The sequence below is a fragment of the Mus caroli genome, chromosome 4 (genome assembly GCF_900094665.2).
Source record: "Mus caroli chromosome 4, CAROLI_EIJ_v1.1, whole genome shotgun sequence".
In the NCBI taxonomy this organism is placed as follows: Eukaryota; Metazoa; Chordata; class Mammalia; order Rodentia; family Muridae; genus Mus; species Mus caroli.
The window spans coordinates 62,606,558-62,631,341 of NC_034573.1; the positions used below are offsets into that span (position 1 = coordinate 62,606,558).

The following is a 24,784-nucleotide window of genomic DNA, read 5'->3' on the forward strand; positions in this document are numbered from 1 at the left end:
CAAAGAGGCCTAAAAGCAGTAGGAGTAGGGAGGTGGGGATGGGTACTGGGCAAGACCAGGTGTGGGGAGGGTGCAGGAAGAGAGCACTGAGAGAGAAATCTGGAATGGAGGTTTCTTTGGGATGAGCTAGAAAGTTAAGGCAAAGGAAATTCCCAGTGACCTATGAAGGTAACCCTTGCTAAGGCTTCTAGCAGTGAGTGATACAGAACCTGACCTGGCATCGTCTGTAACCAGGCAAGACTTCCTTCCAGTAGAGGGTTTGGAACATAACTCAGACACAAAACCTTCAACCTACAAATTGTCCATTCTATAAGATGTCCATGGTAATGGTGTGCAGGAATTGTGGGAGTGGCCAATCAATGGCTAGTCCAGCCTGAGACTCATGCCATGAAAGAAAACCTACTCCTGGCACTGCTACAGAGGGCCAGGAACAAGGGGCTGGATAGCCCAGATATCTACAATTGAACTATGGCAAATAATATTAATAAAATAATAATAATAATACCTATCTACCTAATGATATTCTGCTATACTCATAGATTGGCAACTATCCAAACTGTTATCAGAGAGGTTTTACCCAGCAACTGATGAAAACAGATTCACAGATCCATAGCCTAATATTGAGCAGAGCTTGGGGAAACCTTTAGAATGTGTGTGTGTATAGGGGGTGGGAGGAGAAAGAGGGGTCAAGACACTGTAAGAAAACACAGAATCAACTAACATGGACCCATAGCAATTCAGAGAGACTGAACTGACAAACTGACAACCAGGAAGCCTGTATGGGCCTGACTGAGGCCCTCTGAATATATGATACAGTTGTATAGCTTGCCTATCTTTTGAGACGCCTAACAGTGCGAGCAGGAGTTGTCTCTAACACTCTTGCATACCTTTGGGACCCTTTCCTTCTACTGGGTTGCCTTGTCTAGCCTTAATAAAAGTGGAGGTGACTAGTCTTACTGAAACTTGATATCCTATGGCTAGGTGATATCTACAGAGGCAGGCCTTTTTCTGAAAAGAAATGGAATAGATGTGAAGGGGGCAGGCATGATGGGAGGAGAGGAGAGAGGGGAAACTGTAGTCAGGATATAAAAAAAAGGAAGAAAGAGCATATTAATTCACTAATTAATAATCTTCTTAGATAGGGTTTTTTGTTTTGTTTTGATTTTGATTTTTTCTTTGTTTCATTTTACTTCTGTTAACATAAAACATTTTGAGAGCAGAAAGAAAAATGTAAAGGTATTAGCAGTACATGCCTTTAGTATACATTCAAAGTATTATTTCAGAGCTGTTTACTTGGCTGTCATTAACACTATGCCATTTGCTACTTCAGCTATGAGGTGATGTTACTGTGCATATCCATGGTAACCCACAAAAAGCTTGGCACACAATAGGACTTGAATGCCTGCCTTTGAAAGGACATGTAAATGATTGAAAAGAAGACAAACACTAGGAGTTAAGACAGGTTTTTTTTTTTTTTCTGTTTTTTTAGTCTATCTCTTCCTTAAATTCAGCCTTTAATGCATCCTGCTTCCTGACTGAAATTTAAGTACTAGTTCTTTTGTCCAATAACTGAAGTCTCAGATTTATATCAGAGGTAGGAAGAACAAAGTTCTATGTCCAAAGGTATATAAGATTGGAATATACTCAAAGATATATTTGAGTATATTTGAGGCAGCTTGTTGAGGACTTTCTTCTCCTTCTGTCCTCTTCACCTTTCCCGCCCTTCCTCCTCCCCCCCCCCCCATTTTACCCTCATCTGTTCTTTCTATGATCATTGTTATAATAATGGCTATACAAAGCATCAAATTTTTGCTAAGATCAAGAACGTAAGAAAAAGAATTAAGAACCTAGGTTACTAATAAGCAATTTTCTTAAAATATAGCCATATGATTTGCGATAATCTGTTGGATCTCCCCACCACTAATTAACACACACACACACACACACACACACACACATACGCACACACACAAAGAGAGAGAGAGAGAGAGAGAGAGAGAGAGAGAGAGAAAGAGAGAGAGAGAGACAGACAGAGAGACAGAGAGACAGAGAGAAAGAGACAGAGAGACAGAGAGAAATTATGGCTTTATGTAGGGAATGGGGATTAAGGCAAAACCAAATACATGGCCCTACAGAGTTTCCATTCTGACTCAAAGCTTCAAAAGGAGAAAAGAAGACAAAAAAAGATGTTGAAGAGGTCAGCTCAGGAACTTTAAAAATTTCCACCGGACCCCTCCCTCCTGAAAGCAAAAGGTCTAAAAGACCATAGACACCCCTCCCATCTGGAAGGGAGGGGTTGATTGAATTCCTCAGACCACAGAGAGGAGTGACCTACCACTGCAGCTCTTAGACACATTCCAGGACCATTGGTCACCCACCTCAATCCCTATAGACCAATCAGTTTGAAAGTCACACTGTTCTGCCAATCACATTGTGCCTAATGGCTGCTGCCTGGAGAACTGTATAAAGGCTCTCTGGACAGACAGCTCCCAGCTCTGCAACGTTCACTCAGGGAGTCTTAATGCGATTTTAGAAAAATCACCAGTATATGGTATAAATAAATAACAATCTGTTGAAAATGAATCCTTATCACTGGAGTGTGCTACGTTATGAAAACACTCAGAAGATAACAAGTGTTGAGATAGAAATCTTCTTATGATTATATTCTAACCCAACAATTAAGGAGACTCTCTCTGTCTCTGTCTGTCTGTCTGTCTGTCTGTCTGTCTGTCTCTCTCTCTCTCTCTCTGTTTTCAAAATATGAATGTTCTTCATGATCCTTGCTTATGTTTGTAATATTTCTTCTCCAAGATTCTTTTTTGAAAGGGAATGCACGAGGCAGCAATGATATTCCTAAATTGAGGGCCAGTCATAAGAAAGGGTTCAACAAAAAAAGCCACCCATTGGCAGTTAAGTTAGTATTTAATGGCATGAGAGAAGCCTCAGAGAGTAGATAACGCACCATCAGTTAATAGAGAACGTATAATTGGCAAGTAGCTTGACATAGAGCCTTGGCTTCATCATACACAAATGTGTTATCATTACCTCCCACATTTAAGGACTTGCATTCTGAACTTTACAGTTGGTATATTTGCATAAAAGGAAGAAGAATTGGAAGTGGAGAATGGAAGAAATGAGAGCGTGGGCACTGTGTGTTATTTAAAGTGAAACCTAGAAGTTGTTCCTCCAAAATCCAGTACAAGATAAGGATACCATTCTCTCACCTTCAATTCAATGTACTCTAGGAAGGAAAGTTTCAAAGGTACTATGTTAGAGGAATAAAATTATCTATTTGCAAATGATAACTCATACATCTAGAAAACTGTAAAGATACAACAAATCACCTTAGAATTCATCAACAAATTTAACAAATTTATAAGATACAAAATCAGCATAAGAACTCACCATCATTTCTATACTATAATGAAAAATTGTCCCCCTTAAAAGTTAAAGAATACTATTCAGTCATGATAACAAGAATGTTGGCACTAAAATAATATGAAACTGTGGGAAATAAATTATTTAAAGAAGACAGTGGATATTGAAACACAACCTATATTCATTTATCTGAAGGTTTAATATTTTTAAATTTATAGCATAGCTTAGAATGGCATATAAATTAAATACCCTTTCTATCAAGCCAAATTATATGAAATTATAGAAATAGGAAAAACAGACTCAAATTAGTTATAAAAGTGCAGGTCCCATACACTCAAATCAATGTTAAGAAAGAGTAGCAAGTTTTGAGGCATCACATTTATTGACTTGAAAGCAAATTACGAAGTCATAGTGATCACAACAATTTTAAAAAGGCCCACAAATCAGACATATCCAAGGGTACCTTAGCAGATAGAGCAGAATTGCAGGCATATAGGTTTATTTGACCTTTAAGACACATGCTAATACTGTGCAGTAGTTAAAATTTTCAGTATTTGCCCTACCCAAATCTCTAGTGTTACATAAGGGAATTGATGGATGATGTAGTAATCATGGAGGTGAGAGGTTATTAAGATCAAGGTTGACGAGCTAAGGCTTCTTCCTTTACAGGCTGCTTTCCCTGCAATTTCCAACATTCTTCACACACTTTGAGTAGGACCCTCTAGGTTTAAGTTATCTGAACCCTTAGCTGTGTTATATTGGGCAAATAAAGTGTCTGAATCTCTACTTCCTCATGTGTAGAATGAGGGTGGCGGTAGTAGTTTCCATGAGTTGTGTAATGTGCCTGCCTGCACTTTACCTACTAATATGTTATAATCTCATAGTATCAGTGTCTTGCCATCTTTGTTTATTAACTGTCATCTTAATGTGATTTTTTTCATTCATTCATTTCTCAATTAAAGAATTCTAAATAGATTGTTCTTGGAATCTCTCCATTCCTCTATTTGCTTCTGCCCCACTTCCAACGTTAAGGTTGAGAGAGTTACATGATACTGTGGTTCCACTACCTGAATAGTCTTCCTGGGAAATCTCCAAATTCTAGTGGTTTTGCTCTCCAGCCTCCTTTATAAGACTAACAGAAGCAATTTAAGATGTATCTTTGCTGTAGCTGACTGTAGTAATAGCTCTATACCATAAATAGGTAGAGCAATGCGATTTCCATTTTCCCTTTGCTGGCAAGTATGCATGGTCATGGGTGTTACAATGCATTTTACGAAGCAGAAAAGTATAGTGCTCATTATATTGAAGCACAAGAGCACAAGAAACTCTTTCATCCATCAATTTGTCTGGGGTCAACTGTTCCAGCACATTTATTCTGGACATCAGAAAGGTTAGATATCTAACAGTCCATCACCAATATTACAGCTGCTGTTCACTTTGTTATCCTATAATGATATTCTGCAATCAGGCTATTCAAATGCAATTATTGGGTCCCTGTGCACTATCTTACATCAATGCACTGAAAAGGATACAGTATCTGTCTCCCAGTGCCAGAACACAACAATAAGGTTCATATTTATATGAAGATACAAGAATTGCTAAGCACATTTCGTTTCACTTTCTCTTTCCAGTCTCAGACTATGGTTCTGTGAAAGAGGTAAAGATGATAAATTCCCTTTTAGGAAGAGTGACTGAAGGTTCAAAAAGATAAATCACTACTCAAAGATCTAAGGCAAAATAAAATAAGACTTGAATATAAATCTTTTAAAGACTGAATTCTTCCCCATATCTTCTTACAGTCCTTTCTGATATACTCAGTAACTGTTATTATTGAAAACTATTTGTAGCCATCAGAGCATTATGTGTTAGGACCTTAACACACCCAACACACCTACCTAGTGTGGAGGCATTGAGAAAGTCGTAGGGATATCAGGTAAAACCTATTGGGGAATTCATGGAGACTCTATGATTGAAATGGATTGTTGCTGGTCTCCTGGAATAGGTTAGCTACCAAGAAAGAAGAGGACAAGTTCAGCTGTTTCAGCTGTCTTTTCAATTGATGCAAGAGAAAAGAGTCTTTTGCTTCTAAGTATTCCTACTATGATGCCACAGACCATATTGTGTTGTAGCTAGAAGAAGGCCCTCACCAGAACCAAGATGGTATTGGTACTAAGTTTGTAGACCTCTAAAATGGTAAGCTAAATAAAACCTATTTTCTGAAAAAAAATATCAGAATATAAGTATTTCACATTGGCAGCAGAAAATGGAGTAAGACACAGCTTTCAACGTATTCTCTCATGCTATATAATCAATTTAAGATATCATTTCATTTCTGAACTAACCCTAAATCATGCATTTAAGCTACATACCTTGGACCAAGTTTCCCTAGAATCCAAGTCCCCTGATCTACTCTAACACAGTGCCCTTCACCGATACCCTCCTTCAGCTGCCTAATTTCTCCCTTAGTTACTCTAGAACATGTCATCCACTATGGTTTCTAATTCTGACATATTTCAAAACATTGCAATTTCTAGATTAATTATCACAACCCCTGCTTTCGTTCTAAGACCTCAATGCCTGTGACCTTCATTCATACTAAAAGGTGTCTACCACCATCACCTCTCTTTACATCTGACTTACATCCATGAATCTAGGCATGCTTATTTTTACGAACACCCTTTTCAGTTCATTTAACTGAATATATTATGACATTTATTCATGATGATTATATATGGCTTCATAATTTGACACATGTATGTATTTTGCAGTGGCTAAAACAACGTAATTAGCATGTACATTGTCTAATACATGTCTTTTTGTGGTGGAAACTCAAAAAATTCCATCTTTATATGATTTTCAAGCACACAGTACATATAAACAGTAGTTAATTATAAACATAATAAGTAACACATTTTGTAATTTATTCCACTTATCAAAATTAAAGTTTCTATTTTTGGCAATGAGTCCTCCAACTTAGTAACTGGCAGCCACCATTTTTTCTTGACTTTTAACAATGAACTTCTTTTTTTTCATATGTGGTATTTGTCCTTATATGTATGTTTTAATTCACTGATTGAAACACCATTCAGGTTCATCCATGAAGTCACAAATGAGAGTATGGATTTCTTTTTAGAAATTACATACATGTATATCACATTTGCTCTATCCATTTGTATATTGTTGGATACAATGCCATTGCATATCTTGGCTATGACAAATAATGCCAAAATGGATATGAGATTTTAGATATCATTTTGATTTACTAATTTTATAGTGCATGGTTGTACAAGTATGTGAGTTATAGCATTTCAGGATCATACAGTGGTTCCAATTTTTGGTCAATATTTCCAATTCTCTTTTCTTTCCATCTCACTTGTTGGCAAGCTCTCTTGTCGAAACCAACTCTTTCATCACCCATATTCTGTTATTAAAAGTCTTCAATTATTCTGGAGAGGAGAGTATAAACTTTATAGTCTACAGTCATAAATAAATTGGCCAGCAAGCTTATCAAAACCCGATTTCCTGAGCTCCATATTTTGATATTCCCTTAGTAATAACCTTGTACCAATCTTCAAGTAAACAACTCCAAATACCTACAAACAGTTCATTGTCTTGTTCTTCCTAGCATCTTTTTTTTAAACTCACAAAGACTACTGAAGTTATTAGAGGTTCCCTACATCCTCAACATGAAAATCAATTATGTTTTATCTGTACCCATGTCTCTCTTGCCCCTTCTGTCTCTTTTAACTGAAAGAAATACTTCCTCTGGCTGCTACCTGTGTTCTTCTTGAATACGCAGAATTTCTTTTTCGAGACTATCTCCTCCCTGAACCACAGACTCAGTATCTTCTTTAAATGCCCAGTCCTTCTCCAAAACCTCCAGAACCAAGTAAAGTGTCTGCATTTCACATTTCTACTCCATTCCTGGCTGCGCTTCCTTAAAGTATAAAATCAAACCTCCTCCTCTTTCCTCTCCTCAGCCCACTGCAATCTATCATCTGTCCCTAACATTTGATTGATCTCTTGCCAAGATGAAGATTTTTAAATCAGTATGTTTGTCTTCAGTTCTAACTTTGTGCGATATATCAGAACTCTTGATGATTAGTTGCTCAGGCCACCTCCTCCAAATCCCCCCACCCCTGTTTTTAAAATCTCTATAATACAAAACAACTATGATTTTTCTTCCATACACTTAGCCAGCTATTTAACTTTCAATGTTTCCCTTTGTTCATATTAAACAGGCTTTTCCTAAATGAACAGACCAAGGAGTTATCACTGGAGGCCTGATGACTATGTATATTATGAGATGTTTTAAGAGTTCAAACCATATCTTCCATATTTCTATATGGATAACTCAAATAATATACATTCACATATTTTCAAAGATGACTCATCATGCTTAAATATATACACCTCAAAATACATTCCTGGGCTCTCCATCTTCATGAAAACAACCACCAACCTACTCAGTTCAGCATGTCAAAAGTATTCACCTGTTTCCTAGTCATCAGAGAACTAATGATTCATTGTGAAAGCATAGTTTCGACTTTCCCTTTACAGGTTAAGTTTTGCTCACAGCCTCCATATTCCTGCACTCAGTAACCATTGAACCTTCTGACTTCTTAAATGATACACTCAAAAATGAAACAATTATGACAGAGTTCAGAGGTGGAGTTGATGGAACAGGGAGGTCTGATTTAAAGAGTTACACAAGGCATCTTTATGGTGATAAATCTGTGCTAAATATTGATTCTGGTCATAGTTACATGTCTACACAAAGGATGAGATGACATAGAACTTTACCAACATAATTTATACAATCTTTCAGCTTGATGTGATATTTTATTTACATAAGTTATAAGCAATGTGGAAATATGGGTGGGTTGATTAGACCTCTTTACCATCTTGGAAACTCCTTATGAAGTTATAATAATTCAAAATAATGTATTTCAAAAATATCTCAAATCTCCATTCTGTTTAGTTAACTCCAAGTATTTTCTTTCTAGAGCAAACAGAAGAATTTCATAACTTCTCCTGACTTAACTCTGATCAGTCCAATCTCCCCAATTTAACAGGAATGAACTAAAACCAAGGTAGTCTGTACAACATTAGTCAGTATCTTCTGAATGATTATCTATTATTCTCAGGATGCAGTTGCAAAACCTTGCACTGAGATGGACCCAGGGAACAGCAGGTCATGCCACCTGTTTCAAGGAAATTAGTGACACTTAACCTTTAGTGAGCCACGGGAAAAGAAATATTTTAAAGTTGTTCATGCTTTCAACATCAGGCAGGACACACATGACTTTGCTTTCGAAAATGGGATATGTTTTTCAAGCTTTACTTTGGGCAGTTGGAGAATTTACAAAATGCTGCATAAAATGAAGGGGGGACAGGAAATGAGGAACATAGCATCTGAGGCCAAAGTGAGAGAAGGAATAGTGGGAGGCTATGCGAATTTGGACAGTGGATGAAAATAGTACTTCTCATTTGTTTTTGCATGCATTAGCTTCAAATGGCCAATAAGCATGTCAGGACATAAATACTTCATTAAGTTGTTGTGTTCTAGCTACTTAATAAACAGAGTTATTAGTCTTTCTTTGGCCTAGAGCAAATGAACCAAAAGTTCACTGAAGCAATAAGAACTTGAAATGGAGTTTAGAATCATGGGAGCTTTTGCCTTAAGATAAGGTTCAAAGAATTTTATATAAAGTGCATGGGGCTTCATGACCTGACTGCTACTTACTAAGTGATGGCATGCTAACATTTTTTTTCCTGTGTGTCAACCCATACGATATATTTGCAGACTACAGAACAAGTCTTAAGTTAAGATTCCTTCAACAGTTACACGCACATACATGTGTGCATAACACACACACACACACACACACACAATCTGAAAGTTTTCTTTGTAATTTTGATTAATGAAAGAGCCATTTCTTTACATTATTGACTCGTTTCAAGCACTCTACAGAATAGAGGTCATTTTGACTGTGTCTGGGACCCTCCCTATTGTCCTTTGGTGCTCTTGATGGGTCACTACTGATTTTGTGTCACTAATGACTAGCACAGTATCTGCAGATAATAGGAACTCAAGAAGAGCACAAGCATTTTCTTCTTTTCATAATGTATGGCAATCACAAGTTATCCTTCAACACTGAGAATCTCCTGTCATTTGTATTCAGTTCCTGTCTTCTATTTCAAAGCACAGTACTGCGTCAATATGAAGTAAAATGGCTGTCACAGTAGAAGCATAGAGGGCTGTCGCAAGCTCTCAGTAAAAAAAAGGCTGCACCTTGCTGACCTTCTTTGAAAAATAAACCTGTAATTGCATTAAGCAGAGTTCTTCCCCTCCCCCCACTCCCTCTCTCTCTCCACACACACACACACACACACACCACATGCATGTGTGCACACACACTCATAGCATCCTGAGATGCTGCTGATTGTTATGAAAGTTCATAGGTTAGAAACTATCTCAAGGCTCAAGGGGCCTAATGTCTCTTGGGCACTACACATCAAAGATAACCTAGCAAGCACCCTGAAGCAAGAACTGTAAGATGGGATGCCACGGATTGCCCCAAGTCACCTGCACTAACTAGTTAATTAGAAGTTTGCAAATCATTGTATGCATAATATATACTGAACCAGTTATATAATATATATTATATAACTGGTGAGATATATATATATACACACACATATATATATATAACCAATAATATATATACATATATTTGCATATATATATGCAAATAGTCTACAGATACCTTGCCATTGTGTTGGCCTCTGAATTCTTATCACATGGAGCCTCAGGGTCTATGCCTGTTTCTTTGGGCTTCCATATCTATCTAGTTATTTCTTTCTGTTTCTTTTTTGGTAGACGTGTCCTCTGGGTCTAATAATGGTACAAAGTTTACCTTAAGAAGTTATCTCCACTACAGAACATGTGAGCCAGTCCTATTCCTCTAAAATTTCCTGTTACAGAAGGTCCAGATTTTTCTGCATTCGCTATTTGTTTTTGGCAACCATCTTTCAAGTACTTACACTATGCCACCATATATTCTTTTTGTAAGAGTCTCTAATAGCCTTGGGATTATCCCACACTGTTGAAGAAGTTGAGGCTCAAACAATTTAAGCCGTATATTTAAGATTTCAAAAGTGCTCAGTACAGAATTACAGTTTATATTAAGACTACCCTCATTCTAAGTACTTGCTAAACTCCACTGATCATTTTAGGGTTCACATCACCTTAGATATTGACTTCAGTCTAGAAGTTTTCATCCATATGAGAAGGGTCAAGTAGATATAAAAATAGAATTCAAAATGATTCGCTAGAAAATCTGAGAATCCAGTATTAATGACACCCACAAATTCTTGTGCCCAGAAGTAAGTCCACGAGCTATAAAGATTTCAGGAAGCCTAAGCATCCAGGTTCTTTTCATTAGACATAAAAGTATCCAATAAATACAGAACTCTCCAGGAAGAATGTATCATAGCAAATGTACATAGCTGACAACTGGGGATAGTGCATTCAGATATAGCACAGGAGGAAGCCTTCTGAGAGGGAAGGCTGAAGCTGAGGTTGTAAATGTAATCTGTAGGCCATGGACTAGATCTTCATTGATAAAAGTGTTCCCTTTTCTTTCCTTCAATTACTGCTATAGCTTTCCTCTTTCTACCCTCTCTCTATCTTTCATGCACTACCCAGAGTAATGCATCAAGTGTGTAACAATGTACATCATTTTTATGTGTCAGACTTTTATCTTTCCTACTTTTAAAAAATTAACTTCTTTAACGTAGTGAGTCCAATTAGTTGCTGACCATTTTGTGTGCATTTCCTGTCATCTGCTGGGGTCTGAGGAAATTACCAGTGTCCATCCCTCCCCAAAAGATGACTCAACCTTTCCAAGAAGCCTTAATCTCTCAATATCTCCTCAAATAGATATTTATGAGGCCATATGACCCACTCCTATAGCCAGAATTTAGCTACTTCATTTTTTTCTTCAACCTTTCTCTACCCTTTTCCCCCCCTTTCAAGCCCCAAATAGTAGATACGAAAAAATAATAAAAGAGGAATAGGGATGATGTTATCTTTAAACTACTTCCTGTTGATTGAAGATAAGTTGAGTTGATTAGGGCAAGTTTGATCTTTATCCTCAGGATATGTAGTGTCTTTTTCTTGTTTTTCTTTGCACATGATTTCTTAACAAATAGTGACCAATAGCAACCAACCAACAACCAACAAACCCTTCCCCCTTCTCTCCCTACCATTTATATATCCTCTGAATAATCCCCAGATTTTCAAATGTCACACAATAACCAAAATTATCTGCTGCTGGCAAAAGCACTCCACTTTTAGGACCTGAGGTAAATCATAGTCAGCTACTTTGGTCAGTCGGAAGCAGCTCCATATTGCACATCTGGGACTAAACCAAAAACATAATCATAAAATATTTCTGTGTTTTTAAAAGAAACAAAAAAGGCTAAAATTGTCACTACACCCTCTCATCTCCATCGAGGAATTTTTAATTGGCTTGACTTATGCATCATCAGCATTACTATGAGTTTCTGTGGGCAACACCTATACCATGACCAGAGAACAATATATTACAGCACTCCCTCTCCTCCAATACTTACAATCTTTCTCCTTCCGCCCCCATCCCACCCTGTTTACTAAACTTTGACAATGAGGTTGGGTAGAACTTAATGTAGATTCTCCATTATCATGAATGACTAATGTTATACTCAGGATATTGAACATTAATGATTATCTGCGTTATCCAATAACCAGTGCAATAGGAATCATAAAATTGGGGGCTGGAAAGATGAACTTACTTTCTTACTAAAGAACTGTGCTCAGCTATTTTCAACCATATGGTGGTTAAATCTATTCATAAGTACCCACAAAGTATACATGCTACACATTTAATGAGAAATTGTTCTTTCCTAGTTCTTCTGGCAATTGAGGCATGGGTTCTATCTCTCCAACCCTGAATTCATTGCAAGCACATGGCTCAATTTTCCTAACAACATATACATTACAAAATATTTTATGTAATAGACTCAAAGTCAATGTCTTTCAAACTGCAAAGTGTTTCTTCCATTAGCATAAATGAGATAGGCACAAGTATTTTTAAAAGCTACAGAAATGGGTAAATTATATTATAGTAGATAAAATAAAACAATTCAAAATGGATTATATGAAATAAATAGGTGAAGACTTTTGTGATCACACACTTAAAATACATATATATTCTTTTTAATCTATGTACTGACTAGGATTATTGAAGGTCAATGTAGAATATCTTTTACTGCATGGATCAAGGTCAAAACATCATAATAACAAGACAGTACTATAAGTCGCTATCTAATATGATTCTTGTTAACTAGAAATTGAAGAGTGGTTGGTTAAAATCAATTAGTAATCTCAATTTTAGACCATTGTTGGCTCTAAGGTCTGGATCTTAAAATCATAACCACTCAAAAACATGTGAAAGGGTCTAAAAGAAATAAGTCCCAGGCTTTTCTCTGTTTTCTTCCTAGGTAATGTTTCATTGGTTTCAGATGCTTTTCTTACTGGTTTCCTAAGATAGTCAAAACATCCTTGAAGACTGGGCACATTATCTTTTCTGTAAAAAGCAATCTGAAACTTTCTTTTCCTTCTATGCTTCAACACCTTTGACAAACCATTGCTATAGAAGATGTTCTTTCTCAAATAGCCTTATCCTCTGTGGTATTGCTCAGTAAACAAGCTTCCCACAAGGCACTGATAATGTCTGTCAGTCGATCTTCATGAAAGACACCATGGACTCTCTGCAATCATGGGTGAATAATTACTGCTCGAATCTCCATGAAAAAGTGCAAGGCTAGGTCAGTAGGACTTTAGAACTTTAAAGTGAATGAATACTCAGCAGATGGCCTAGAGGACAGATCCCCCATCATCTTTGGCCGAGGATTTAGGGTGGAGTCTAAAGTACTAACATATAACTCCATGTTTTCTCCTAATTTCCCCTGTCAAAGCAGTAACCATTTTGGGGTCCACTTACAGACCCTGTAACAGGCTGCCCCTTCAAGAGAATCGGCAAGCAATCAATTTTTTAAACACTGCTCCTGACTGAAGCTGGACAATTGTTCTACAGAGATTTCATTGGTTTGCAACTCATAGAAGATATTCCAGTAATGACACAAGCAAAGAGGAAAATACCACATAGGTACCAATTTGGTGGCAATAAAACCATCGTTCTTGGAATTGGAAGATCAATTCTAAGTAATCAACACTGCAATATACCTTGAAATTGGCATGGCCCAAGAGAAAGTCGCTGGTTATCCCTCACTACTCCCCTCAATTTAGGGAAACTTATGGGAACTTTGGATCAAGGGAGGGATGAGGACAGGATGGAGATCACTGCCCCCTACAGTTAACCTGAAATTGATCATATGAACAAGAAACATTGTCATATACACTCCTTTTTCTCCAACTGAACATTCTAATTCTCTGACAGAGACCCTTGGTCTGAATTATGTTTGATTTGTTGTTGTTTGGTTTTGCTTTTCTGAAACAGTACACACACACACACACACACACACACACACACACACACACACACAAAGAGCCTAAACATCCTACTTCTCATGGAATCCTTTGGTCAGAGCAGCTCCTCCAAATATTCCCAGTATAAAGAACACCTGGAATGGATTAGAAGATTTCCTTAAACACTTCTGTATGTCAAAAACCAAAATCATCTCCCTGCATTTCTGAGTACCTGTAACTAACAAAGTATACAACAATGCTTTAATATTACATGGAAAATTCCAATGCTTTAATATTACATGGAAAATTCCTTTTCTATTCAACTCTGCAGTAAAACAATTTGGAATCTAATCTCTGCATTGTGGCCTACATTTAAATCACTCAACTCAAACTTATGAAGAACCAAATCTAAAAACATTTACCTTAATATTCTTTTTAGCACCTCCTTTATTTTGATTTTTTCCAAAAGTACAAGTTTGTTTCTCAATCTCTACATCCTGATTTTAAAACTAACATGGAAAACATGGAAAAAAAAAAAACCTTTATGCCAGCATAAAAATAATGCAAAGTAAAAGTCACACATGAGGGTGTGACTTTCTGAGTCAGGCTTCAGGTATACACATGTAATCCAGAACATCAACTGTCACTTGGGAGTCTAAATACACTGAGAGTGCTACAGCATTTAAGCCATCCTCTTTATCAGGAGAAGATACGGTGAAAGGGACTTGACACTATCTGAAAATAATGTAGCAGTATTGAAATCCCCCCAATAAGAACTTTATGTCTAGGTTTCCTCACACATATATATATATATATATATATATATATATATATGCTGACATCACCTGGGAGTCAGCATGGCATGGTAAAAGATGCAATCGATTATATCAAAATTGCCTATAATAGCACCTGTTCTGACATCAATTAACCCTGTAACTTATATAAATGATGTGAATGCAAATATTAGCAAAAGAGATTACTATAGATTATTGTAAAGGCCAGTGGCAACTATTTGCACATGGGATGCATAGATATTACAATGCTAGACACTGAAAATAGCAATGTCAATATTTTTACTTATTTTTATCAGTATTAGATATGATATTCACTATTGTTATTAAAAACAATATGAGGTTATTTTTTTTCTGGATAGCACCTCTTAATATCACATGGACTAATAATCATCAAACTGATAGAAATATTGTCCTAGTAACATAGGTCAAGATGGTAGGCACAATCAGAGGCTAGAAAATTTTTTCTAGTTCAGCCACAGTCTCCTTAACAGAATAGTGGTTTGCTTCTTGCATTTCTGTAAGTTTCCTGAGAGCAGGGATGTCTGCCACCTTGTATATCTCTGACACCTTCATTTATAGCTTATGCCATATGTAGATTACCATTGTATATAAGTAAGTGAGTGCTAGATTAGTACCACTTCTCCTTCATATTAGAATGAATGAGCCCACACCAGATTCATCCATGTACTCATTCAACAAGCTTTGTACCACAAAACCTATTACAGATATTTTGAGAGAAAGACACAAGGAACTTTAGGACCGCACATTAAAGCTTACATCCACATAATTCTGAAAGAGATGGAAGATAGCAAGACAATTAAGTTTGGTCTACCAATATTTGATTTATATTCAACATCGAGGTGTATATACTGAGCTCAAAGACAGGAACAACGTAAGCCACAAACCACTTCCATTGAACTCCTCATGGAAAGCCACTCAATACAAAAATCACCTCTGCAGCATAGTGAACCTATTTACCACAGTCTCCCATGTAATCTGCCTCTCCAGAATCAAAATGCATAATGGTATCATAACTCTCCTACCAAAGCCACATTTAAAACTAATGTGGAAGGTAGAAGCAGAAAAAAATCACAAGTTCAAAGACAGCTTCCACCACACAGTTAATTTGAGACCAGGCTTGTCTACAAGATTCCGTGTCTTAAAAACAAATAAGACTAACCTTCCTGTTCTACTCCTCAAGAGGAAAAAAAGAGCAACAGAAATTCACTTGGTTGAATTTATAGTAATTATCAGTAATCTCTAAATCTACCAAGAGGTAACAGAAATTACAATACAAAAAACCAAATAACTCTCCAAAAAACAAAAACAAAACAACAAAAACCATTAAAAAAAAATACTACACTATGCTAGCAATTCTGGAACAGAGGGAAAGTATCCAGTTTTCTTTATCTTTCTTCCATAAAATTCCTAGACCTTATACTCAATCCGTTTTTTTTTTTTCCTTTTCCACCACAACTGTATCAGACATTTAATAACATCACAGTTTTATCTATGAGAAAAGTGAACCTCAGAAACGCATATCCAAAGGAGGTTCCTCAATGTTAGGCAAGAAGCCAACAACTGAGAAGGGACAGGGAGCAGACTAGATTTAGGGCTCATGTTGTAGGGTGTCAAAAACTTGGTTTTGGATCCTAGCTTGGAGGCTCCCAAGCTGTGTGATAGGATCAGTTCTCTCAATCAAAATATGGCACAGTCACAGAATTTCTCTCACCGAATAGCTGTGAGTAGGTAAAAACTACCATGTTTAGGTACTTAACAGGAAGTTATTTGAATTACTTTATCACCATATGTAGCTACAATTTAAATTTTATTCAGTATTTTGAATTATTTTGAATGTGAATAAGTTGATAGAACAGAGACAATTGACTGTTTATTCAAAGAAGAAATTAAAGTACAAGGTGGGGAGGGGAATCCCTAACCTTGCTGTAATGAGTTCTTGGTAATTCTCTTTCTCCTTTATAATTTATCCTTATTCTCAGCCTCAGTGAAAACATTGGTATAAGATATATATGTTTCTCTTTTCCACTTGCTCCCGGTCATCTCTAACTTTGGAGCCACTAATAACAAAATACTTGACAGAATCTTCAAATACATTATATCTTGAGTCCCCAAACCCATTTCCTCCTGCACAGGACCTTGCTATAATATTAAAATGACAAAACTTCATAAGATATGGAATTTCAGGGATGGAAAAGGCCTTGGAGACTATGTCAGCTAACTTACCCATTAGTCATATAGAGAAAGGGCCTTAACATTCTATTACTTCATCAAAGAAAGCAAAAATAAAGCAAGGGAGCTGAAAAATATCAAGGTTCTCTTAGTTCCCTGAAGTTTCTGTAACTTCACTTTCGCTAAATTTGAGAGACAAGAACCTCTCAGCTTCCTTAACTTCTTCTAGCTCAAATCTCCAACACCATCATTCATACTGTCTGCAGTAACAGAGTATGTATGACATATTTCACACCACTGCATGCATGTATGTGATGTCCTTGCTTGTGCATCCACACAGGAAGGAGCATCTTCAGGAATTTGTTCACACTACCACTGGGAGTGAAGTCTCACAATGATGTTATGATTTGTGGACAGGATACGTGTAACGGTTGGGGGAAAAAGATAGCTTTAACCTAAATATGTGAGCTTTTTCCTCTTTTTTAGCTTCTAAATTTTCCCTGGTAGTGGGCCAGACTCTGGGGAAGAGGAAAGTGGCTGAGACTTAAGGTCTTATTTCAGAAAAGTTTTCTAGCATTACGTAATATAGAAGTCTTTCAGAATGACTTCTGTTTTAGGAAGCAGTATCAATTTTCATCATCCATGTTAACATACAGCAATCAAGACAGCCACATTGAAAAAAATGTTTTTGTGTTTCAACATAATGGCATGTAGAAAGGATAAGGATCAATTTGATCCAGTAGCATGAGCTAGCTGGTCCTTGCTCCAGCCTACAACCGGATGAGCAGATTTCTCTGTGTATACATTTGCATATGTTTTCCTGCATAGATAGCCTCAAGAGCAAAATCAATGAACACAGAATTTATGAGTTTCAAGGAACAATGTTACCGGGGGTTTATTTTCCTTTTTGCACTTAATGGAAGTGTCTGGACACACGTGGTTAATTAATGTCACTCTCTCTTCTGAGAGGAAGGACAGTGTTTATTTTTCTCATTATTCTATCCTCTTCTCTAGACACTTGTGGGTCCATAACAGTTGCTTAATACTTATATCAGGATTAAGTAAAGGAAAGAGAGAATAACTGGATGAGCAAGGGCTTGCTTGGCTTCTGGGTGGAACACCATCATTTAATCAACCATGTAACCTTAGTTAAATTTCACATTTAATTTTAGAGCTAAAACAATCTTAGAGGCACAACCCCCACACCCCCTCACCCTCTTAGGAGTCCTTTTTCTCCTACTGGATTGCTTTGTCCAGCCTTGATATGAGGGTTTGTGCCTAGTATTATTGTAATTTCTTATGTTGTGTTCAGTCAATGTCCCTGGGAGACCTACTCTTTTCTGAAGGGAAATGGAGGCAGAGTGGATCTCAAAAGAGGGTGTTGGGAGGAGTAGAGGGAAGAGAAATTGCATTAGGATATAATATAGAAGAGAGGAGTAGATTGAAAACAAATTTTAAACCAGTATTTTAGAAATAAGCTCCCTGAATTACTTAAATATTTGTTTCAAAATTGGATACCATTCCAACATAGATCCCATGTGAAAACCAAATATTAAGACAAAATGAAAGCCTTCTCTCTATGGAAGGAGAGGGCAGAAAATCCTGCCTGGTCAGACTTTTTGGCCTTCTCCTCAATCTACAATGGTTTCCATGGCTACTTAAATCAGTCATCAGCAATTCCTACAAGCACAGGTTGGAGATCACTAATCTAAATCAACCTTAACATTTGATAAATGAGGAAAGTGGAATAGAGAGCTAAAGACAGGATCCCCTAGCTTTGTATAGTACAGAAATAATTGAAAATGGGATCCAGCTGCCCTTAAGTCTACTACATTTATTAGTGTGGCTATGGGCTAATAATCATGATTGGTTTCAAGCCTATTTTCCAACTTTTCTTGGCTATAAAACTTCGTGCAACTGACTCATAAAATGATCATTTAAATGGAAAAAAATCGCAAAACAACCCCAACTTTAAATGTTTACTTGAGTGGCTCAAATGAAAGACAAAAGTATACACAAAACAAAGATGTTTTTATTTGATAAAACACAGATAGAATGAGATATCTGAATCTAAAAGACTTATGCCATGTCCCATCTTCAGCACTTCAAAGCTCCAAATTATGCTGAATCAATCAAGCATTTCAAAGATTGGCACATCCTCTCCAGCAGCCAACACATACCCATAATCCTTGGCTTAGGCACAATAACAAACAGCAATAGCAGTATTTTGCTAGAAATCATTTTAAGGATCCAATTTTGAAATGAAGCAGTTAACTACTGTTCTCAGGTGATTTAAGAATAGTTCTCCCAAGAGGAAGCATTTTGAATCAATCATTATGTTAGAATTCTGGTATTTTCTTTTAAGAGTAGAAATGTCAACATGTTTTTCATATTTGTACTCTGTTTCCTAATTTTATCCACTTGATTTTCATTTCTCTTTGTTACATTTTAGTAATGCTCTGAGGCACCTTTTCTCAGCAGTTCAATGACTGCTCTCTATTCTTGGGTAACCATAGAAAGTTCACTCTTGATCTCTTGAATAGGCAAAATTTTTATAAGACCTCAAGACAGTAGTAGGACAATTTTCACATAATAAACATATTCTGCTGGTTGAAAATTCACAAATCACTCATGTCTAGTACACAAGACCAAACAATGGTTTAACTACTTTCCATATCTACTTGCAAGGTCTAAGGTCTAAATTCAGACAAATGTTCTCCTATCTTGATTTCTTGCTTTCTGATTCTAATTGTCTCAGAAATATTAGAATTTGCCTTTTCTTTCTGAATATTAAGGCAAAAGTTGCACAGTGGTTTCTCCATGTCTTCAACTCAAATGCAATACTCATTGTATGTTTCTGATAACAATCATATAACAAATGTAAGCATGAACATCAATGACATAAATGGATGCTACATGTGTGTGCATGTTGTGTCATACACACATGGCTATATAACACTAAAAGATAATACAGTTAGTCATATAGTTCCAGTTAGTTATATATTCTAATTAATAAAAATAGAAACTTATGATTAAGGAGGCATAAATCTAGCATTCTGGATATATGCCAAGGATATTATAGTTAAATAGAACATAGAAATTTAGAAACAAACATGAAGAAAATACTTCTCGTGACTGAGGACAGAAAACGATAGTTCAAAGTCTGGCACTTATTACCCCGAGGGTGTTGAATTAAAGTGAATTAAAATCTATGTCTTCATCTCCTACCTTCCTATCCCTGTCCCTCTTCCTCTCCCAGACCACCAAGTAGAATTTTCCCTGAAGTTAACTTACATGTCTACAGATAATTCTTCCCAACGTAGACCAATTGTTATGAATCTTCTTCCTAAGAAATCTCATCACCATGTAAGAGTAGCTGACAGGACAGGATACACTAGCTCAGACAGATTTTGTCACAACTTATTGTCTATTTGTCAGGTTGGACACTCTGAGAAACACTGTCTGTCATCTTATGTACATTGCTTACACCCGTCAGTTTCCCACTTATTCCTTCTCATGGCTGTTCTCTGTAACTCAGGATGTTGCACAAACTTACCTCATCATCCCTGCCTTCCCCAAATTTTCTATTTTGCATGACTGTCATGTACATAATCCACATGATTTTTCCCCTCTTAGTGTGTTTGCTATGCACCTATAATGTGGACTCATGTACTGAAACCACAGAAGGTCCCTCTTTTACAGAAATTGGTCTCATTTGGTTGGCTAATTACAATAAGTAAGTAACCAGTTAAGACTTGCTAAAGAAAAAGTTATCTAATTACCTCCAAATTCATAAATACATTTGGGTAGAAAACTAGATCAATTAACAATATTTGCAAAAATGAAGGTTACCATGAACATGAATACAGGTAAACTAAGGCTGAAGTATACGTTTTACACTTTTGAAATTCTTTCTTTTGAAACCACATTTAGCCTAGTTTAGACTCCATTATCTAAGTAACAGGGTAAGCAGGAAAAACAACGAAAATCTCCACCAGATGAACAGAAAGTACAAACGAAACACTAAAACACGTATTCTCTGACTAGTACACTACATACTCAATACTCACTGGTTATCTGAACTTGACATATTAATATTTTATGAAACCTTGAATAAATTAGATTGACAGCCTATGTATAACAAGGTCACAGTCCCTTGACCCAGAAGCTTCACAACACAGTCAGATGCCACACAACTTTCAGTCTCCCCAAAGCACAACAGGAGGAAAAGGCAAGGGCTCTCTTAGCCTAAATCGTACCTGTATATTTTATATCTGGTTGTAAATCCTTGTCGGTGTCTTTCCACAAAGGATAGGTAGCTCCTGGAGTGGTGGAAAGGCCCCCTGTCTGAAATAAGCCAATCAAATTCCTTGGAGACATGTTGGTCTGTCCCAGCTGGCTCCTGGCGGGAGGGCTGCACGGAGATACGGCCCCATACAAACAGGAAGTAGAGGAGCTCAACAAACCTCCAGTTCATGCTTTTCTGCCGGCCTTTTTCCTCTCATTCTTGCTCCATTCTGTGGAGTCCTGTGGAAAACAGAATCAAGGAGAAGAGAAAGAGCAAGGAAGGGGGAGGGGGAAAGACAGGAAAAGAAAAAAAAAACAGTATTAATATATCTTCATCGTAAGAGTGCTTTGATTTTTGTAAAAGCATTACTGCTTTTTGTTAAAAGTAAAGGACCGTGCTGATTGCAGCTCAAGGTCTTGCCTTGATTTGCTGTTCACATGTGTAGTTATACAAACGACTATAGAGTAGAGGATGCTCACATGCACACTAAGGGCATGTCTAAGGAACTATATTTCAATCATTGGTGCATTACAAATTTCCAGATATATGTGTTTTAGACGTGAATGAAACAAAAACAATGCAGAAACAGTCTAATACATCTAAGTAGGGTTGTGGGACAGAACACAGTGTTTGACCCGGGTTTTGACTTAACCAGAAACCTCCCTCTCATTACTGATACTTGTTGAACAAGAGTGTCTTTCTCTTCTTTTTTTTGCCATAGGCAGAAACACACTGAATACTTGTTTTGTTTTTATCTGATTAGTTGGGTGTACAAAATCTTGGGTATTCTAGCTATCGCCCATTCATGCTGGATTCTTAAAGGATTAGTAACTCTTAAAACAGCATAGAGTCAAGATTCTATAAAGCTTAGTGAAATGTGTCTGGATCCTCGAGAAAGCCTTTCGACAGAATATTCATTGCTTAGTACCTCTAAGCTTCAGGATATCCTAACACTGAAGGGCAAGGGTGTGGGAGGTGGGTGGGTCTTACCAGCCCTTTAGATAGACAGTATCATTGCACAGTAGCACTATGTTAGACAACATTTTGAGTTCAAGAGAGACCTTAAGTGGGCAGATTTTTCCTGAAAGGAATAGAAGGACATCATAGGAGCCACCCAGCTTTCAAAATTTTAAAAGTTTAACTTTGTTATCTCACTGATAGTCAATAATCTAGCCTAACAAACTGCAGCTTGTCCCGCCTTTTTTTCCTTAATAATCTTGCTATCTTCTACATTATAAATGTGATACATATGCAAGGTGCATCACCTATGATTATTTGAGGCAAGTTACTTTGTTTGACTGTTTACCTGTCTATAAAATACAATCAATGAGGATATACGCACCAGCATTAACGTGACAACTGACTCACACAAGGATACAATGTTACCTCCAACCCCCAGCAGAGAAAAAAATGCTCAATACATGGCATAAATGATAAGGCCAATTATCAAGATCTTGGTTATATTAATATTATCAGGTCTTGAGATGTAGCTCAGTGGTAAAGCACTTAACAAAACCGATTACTTGATGTTCTCAACTTAAGACTCTTCCAGGAAATATTTTTAAAAATGTTTTCCTATCCCTGAAAGAAACCCCAGTTAACTTTGGAAGTCACCTGAGGTCACATCATTTATCTTTATTATCTTTCTCTATTCCTCTAAAAAGCTGTTGCTCTCTTCTGTCTGCCCAACTCTATTTGCTCACTTTCTAAAGCTCTATGTCAGATTCAATTGTCTTGCATTATACTTCTTTGTTTTATGTGTGTCTTGTTCACTGGGCTGTGAGCCTTTAGCTGGCAAGAAGCTTTAGAAAGCAGTTTCTTATCTGTACTAAGCATGTGATTTTGAAGAGTCCCATCCCCTGTCTAGATCTCAGATTTTATGGATACCATTTAAAAACATGATGAGGTCACAAACACTTTCTGAAGTGTAAAACCTATACACATAATTAACTCTACTTTATTTGGCTATTCTCCCTGGTGAATATGGGAGGTTGACAACACTAAGAAAGAAGAAATCAAAGAGCGACGGATGTAGGTTTCTGCACAATTGAGTATTTCCCTCGATTGCTCAATTGCACCATTTTATCATGAGGTGCCACAAAAATCTGCCTGTCATTGCAAGCCCCAGCTGTCAGGACAAGGGAGGGAGGCAAATGCACCAAGTGGGAGCTGGAAAAAGCTACAGCCTCAAGTTTTGTTCAGAGCCTAAAACAAAGCTCTACATGTTGAGTACAGAACTGTATCAGCTACAGCTGCCAGGACTGTCTGCCAGAGCCCCCACAGAGTGGCAAGCAGGGGGTGGGAGCAATTGTTCCGAGATGGGTGGAGTGAACTGCAGCCTGCTGGAATCACACTGTGCTACCCATGCCGACTTCCACAGAGCTTCTGTTATGAGTGGGTGCGAATGGGAGCCTGTGAGAAAAATGCTTAGCTGTTCCAGTGAGGAAACAGGATGCAGCACATTGCAGATTGCAAAAGGTTATATATCTAACGCTGGCATGCTGGGTATGCCTCTGTGTGTGTGTGTGTGTGTGTGTGTGTTTGTGTGTGTGTGTGTGTGTGTGTGTGTGTGTGTGTATGTGGTGGGGGGATGGTGGTGGTAAGGGTTCTGCCTGTAATCCTAGAAGTAGCTAAAATTTGATAGTTATAACCCATTGCTTCACAAGTGGCTGTCATTATCCCCCTAGGAACATCTTTGATTGTCACAACTAAAGACATGCTCTTGATATCTGGTGGATAGAGGCCAGAGTTGCTACTAAACATCTCAGCATGTTGTGGATAGCCCCTGGGATCAGACAGGGATGTGAGAGATATCAATGGTTCCAAAATGAGGCTCTCATTCGATTTCTTTTACCACGACCCCAGCAATATTCTGTGATTCCAGTCTTTGGATTGCAGTAAGTTGCTTTGCCTTCTGCCATTGTCTTGGTGGGGTCTCGCATCCACATGCCTCTATTTGAACTTCTTGGTTTTGAATACTTATGATAACCTACATTATAGGAAGTGGTGAGGTCAGAATGTATCTCTGTTGACTCAGACAATGGTGATAGGGCTGGAAAGACAGATCAGTGGCTAAGCACTTAACTAGTATGTTGAAAACCTTGGGTTCAATCCCCTGTACTGAAATAAGAGAGAGGGGCTGCACAAGCATCTACCAATGAGCCGTGTGCCTGACCAGATGCAAGTATCAGAACTGAGGTTAGGTTTCCAGCAGCTTCTTAAGAAAACACAAATCAAACAAGCAAAAACTTGTGTGGCCCTATATGCCTATATGCTCAATTAAGCTTTGGGAGGCAAAAACAGGAAAATACTGAGAGCCTGATGGTTATATAGCCTATAAAATCAGTAAACTTCCAGATTCATTAAGAGGGCCTATCAGAAATATTAATATGGAGATAAAGACAACCAGCTCCACATGTACTGGGAGATATGTCCACTCATAATTTTGCACACATATTTATATGCAAATAAATATAAATGCACACATTTATATTTATATTTATATCCTCTGTGTGTATATATATATATGCATCATAATTATCCACAATGTGCTAAAAGAAAAAATGAAAATTTCAAAGAACTAAGGCCTAAGAGAAATGG

At 37.2% G+C, this 24,784-nt stretch overlaps 1 protein-coding gene across 1 annotated transcript in view; it reads right to left on the reverse strand.

The window, feature by feature from the left end:
* Brinp1 (BMP/retinoic acid inducible neural specific 1) overlaps positions 1-24,784 on the reverse strand; it is a 192,757-nt gene that overhangs the window by 121,245 nt on the left and 46,728 nt on the right. Inside the window, exon 2 of the mRNA XM_021161100.2 lies at positions 21,156-21,423. Within this exon, the coding sequence (XP_021016759.1) occupies positions 21,156-21,373 (218 nt within the window). The 5' untranslated portion in view covers positions 21,374-21,423. The remainder of the gene's footprint in view (positions 1-21,155; positions 21,424-24,784) is intronic.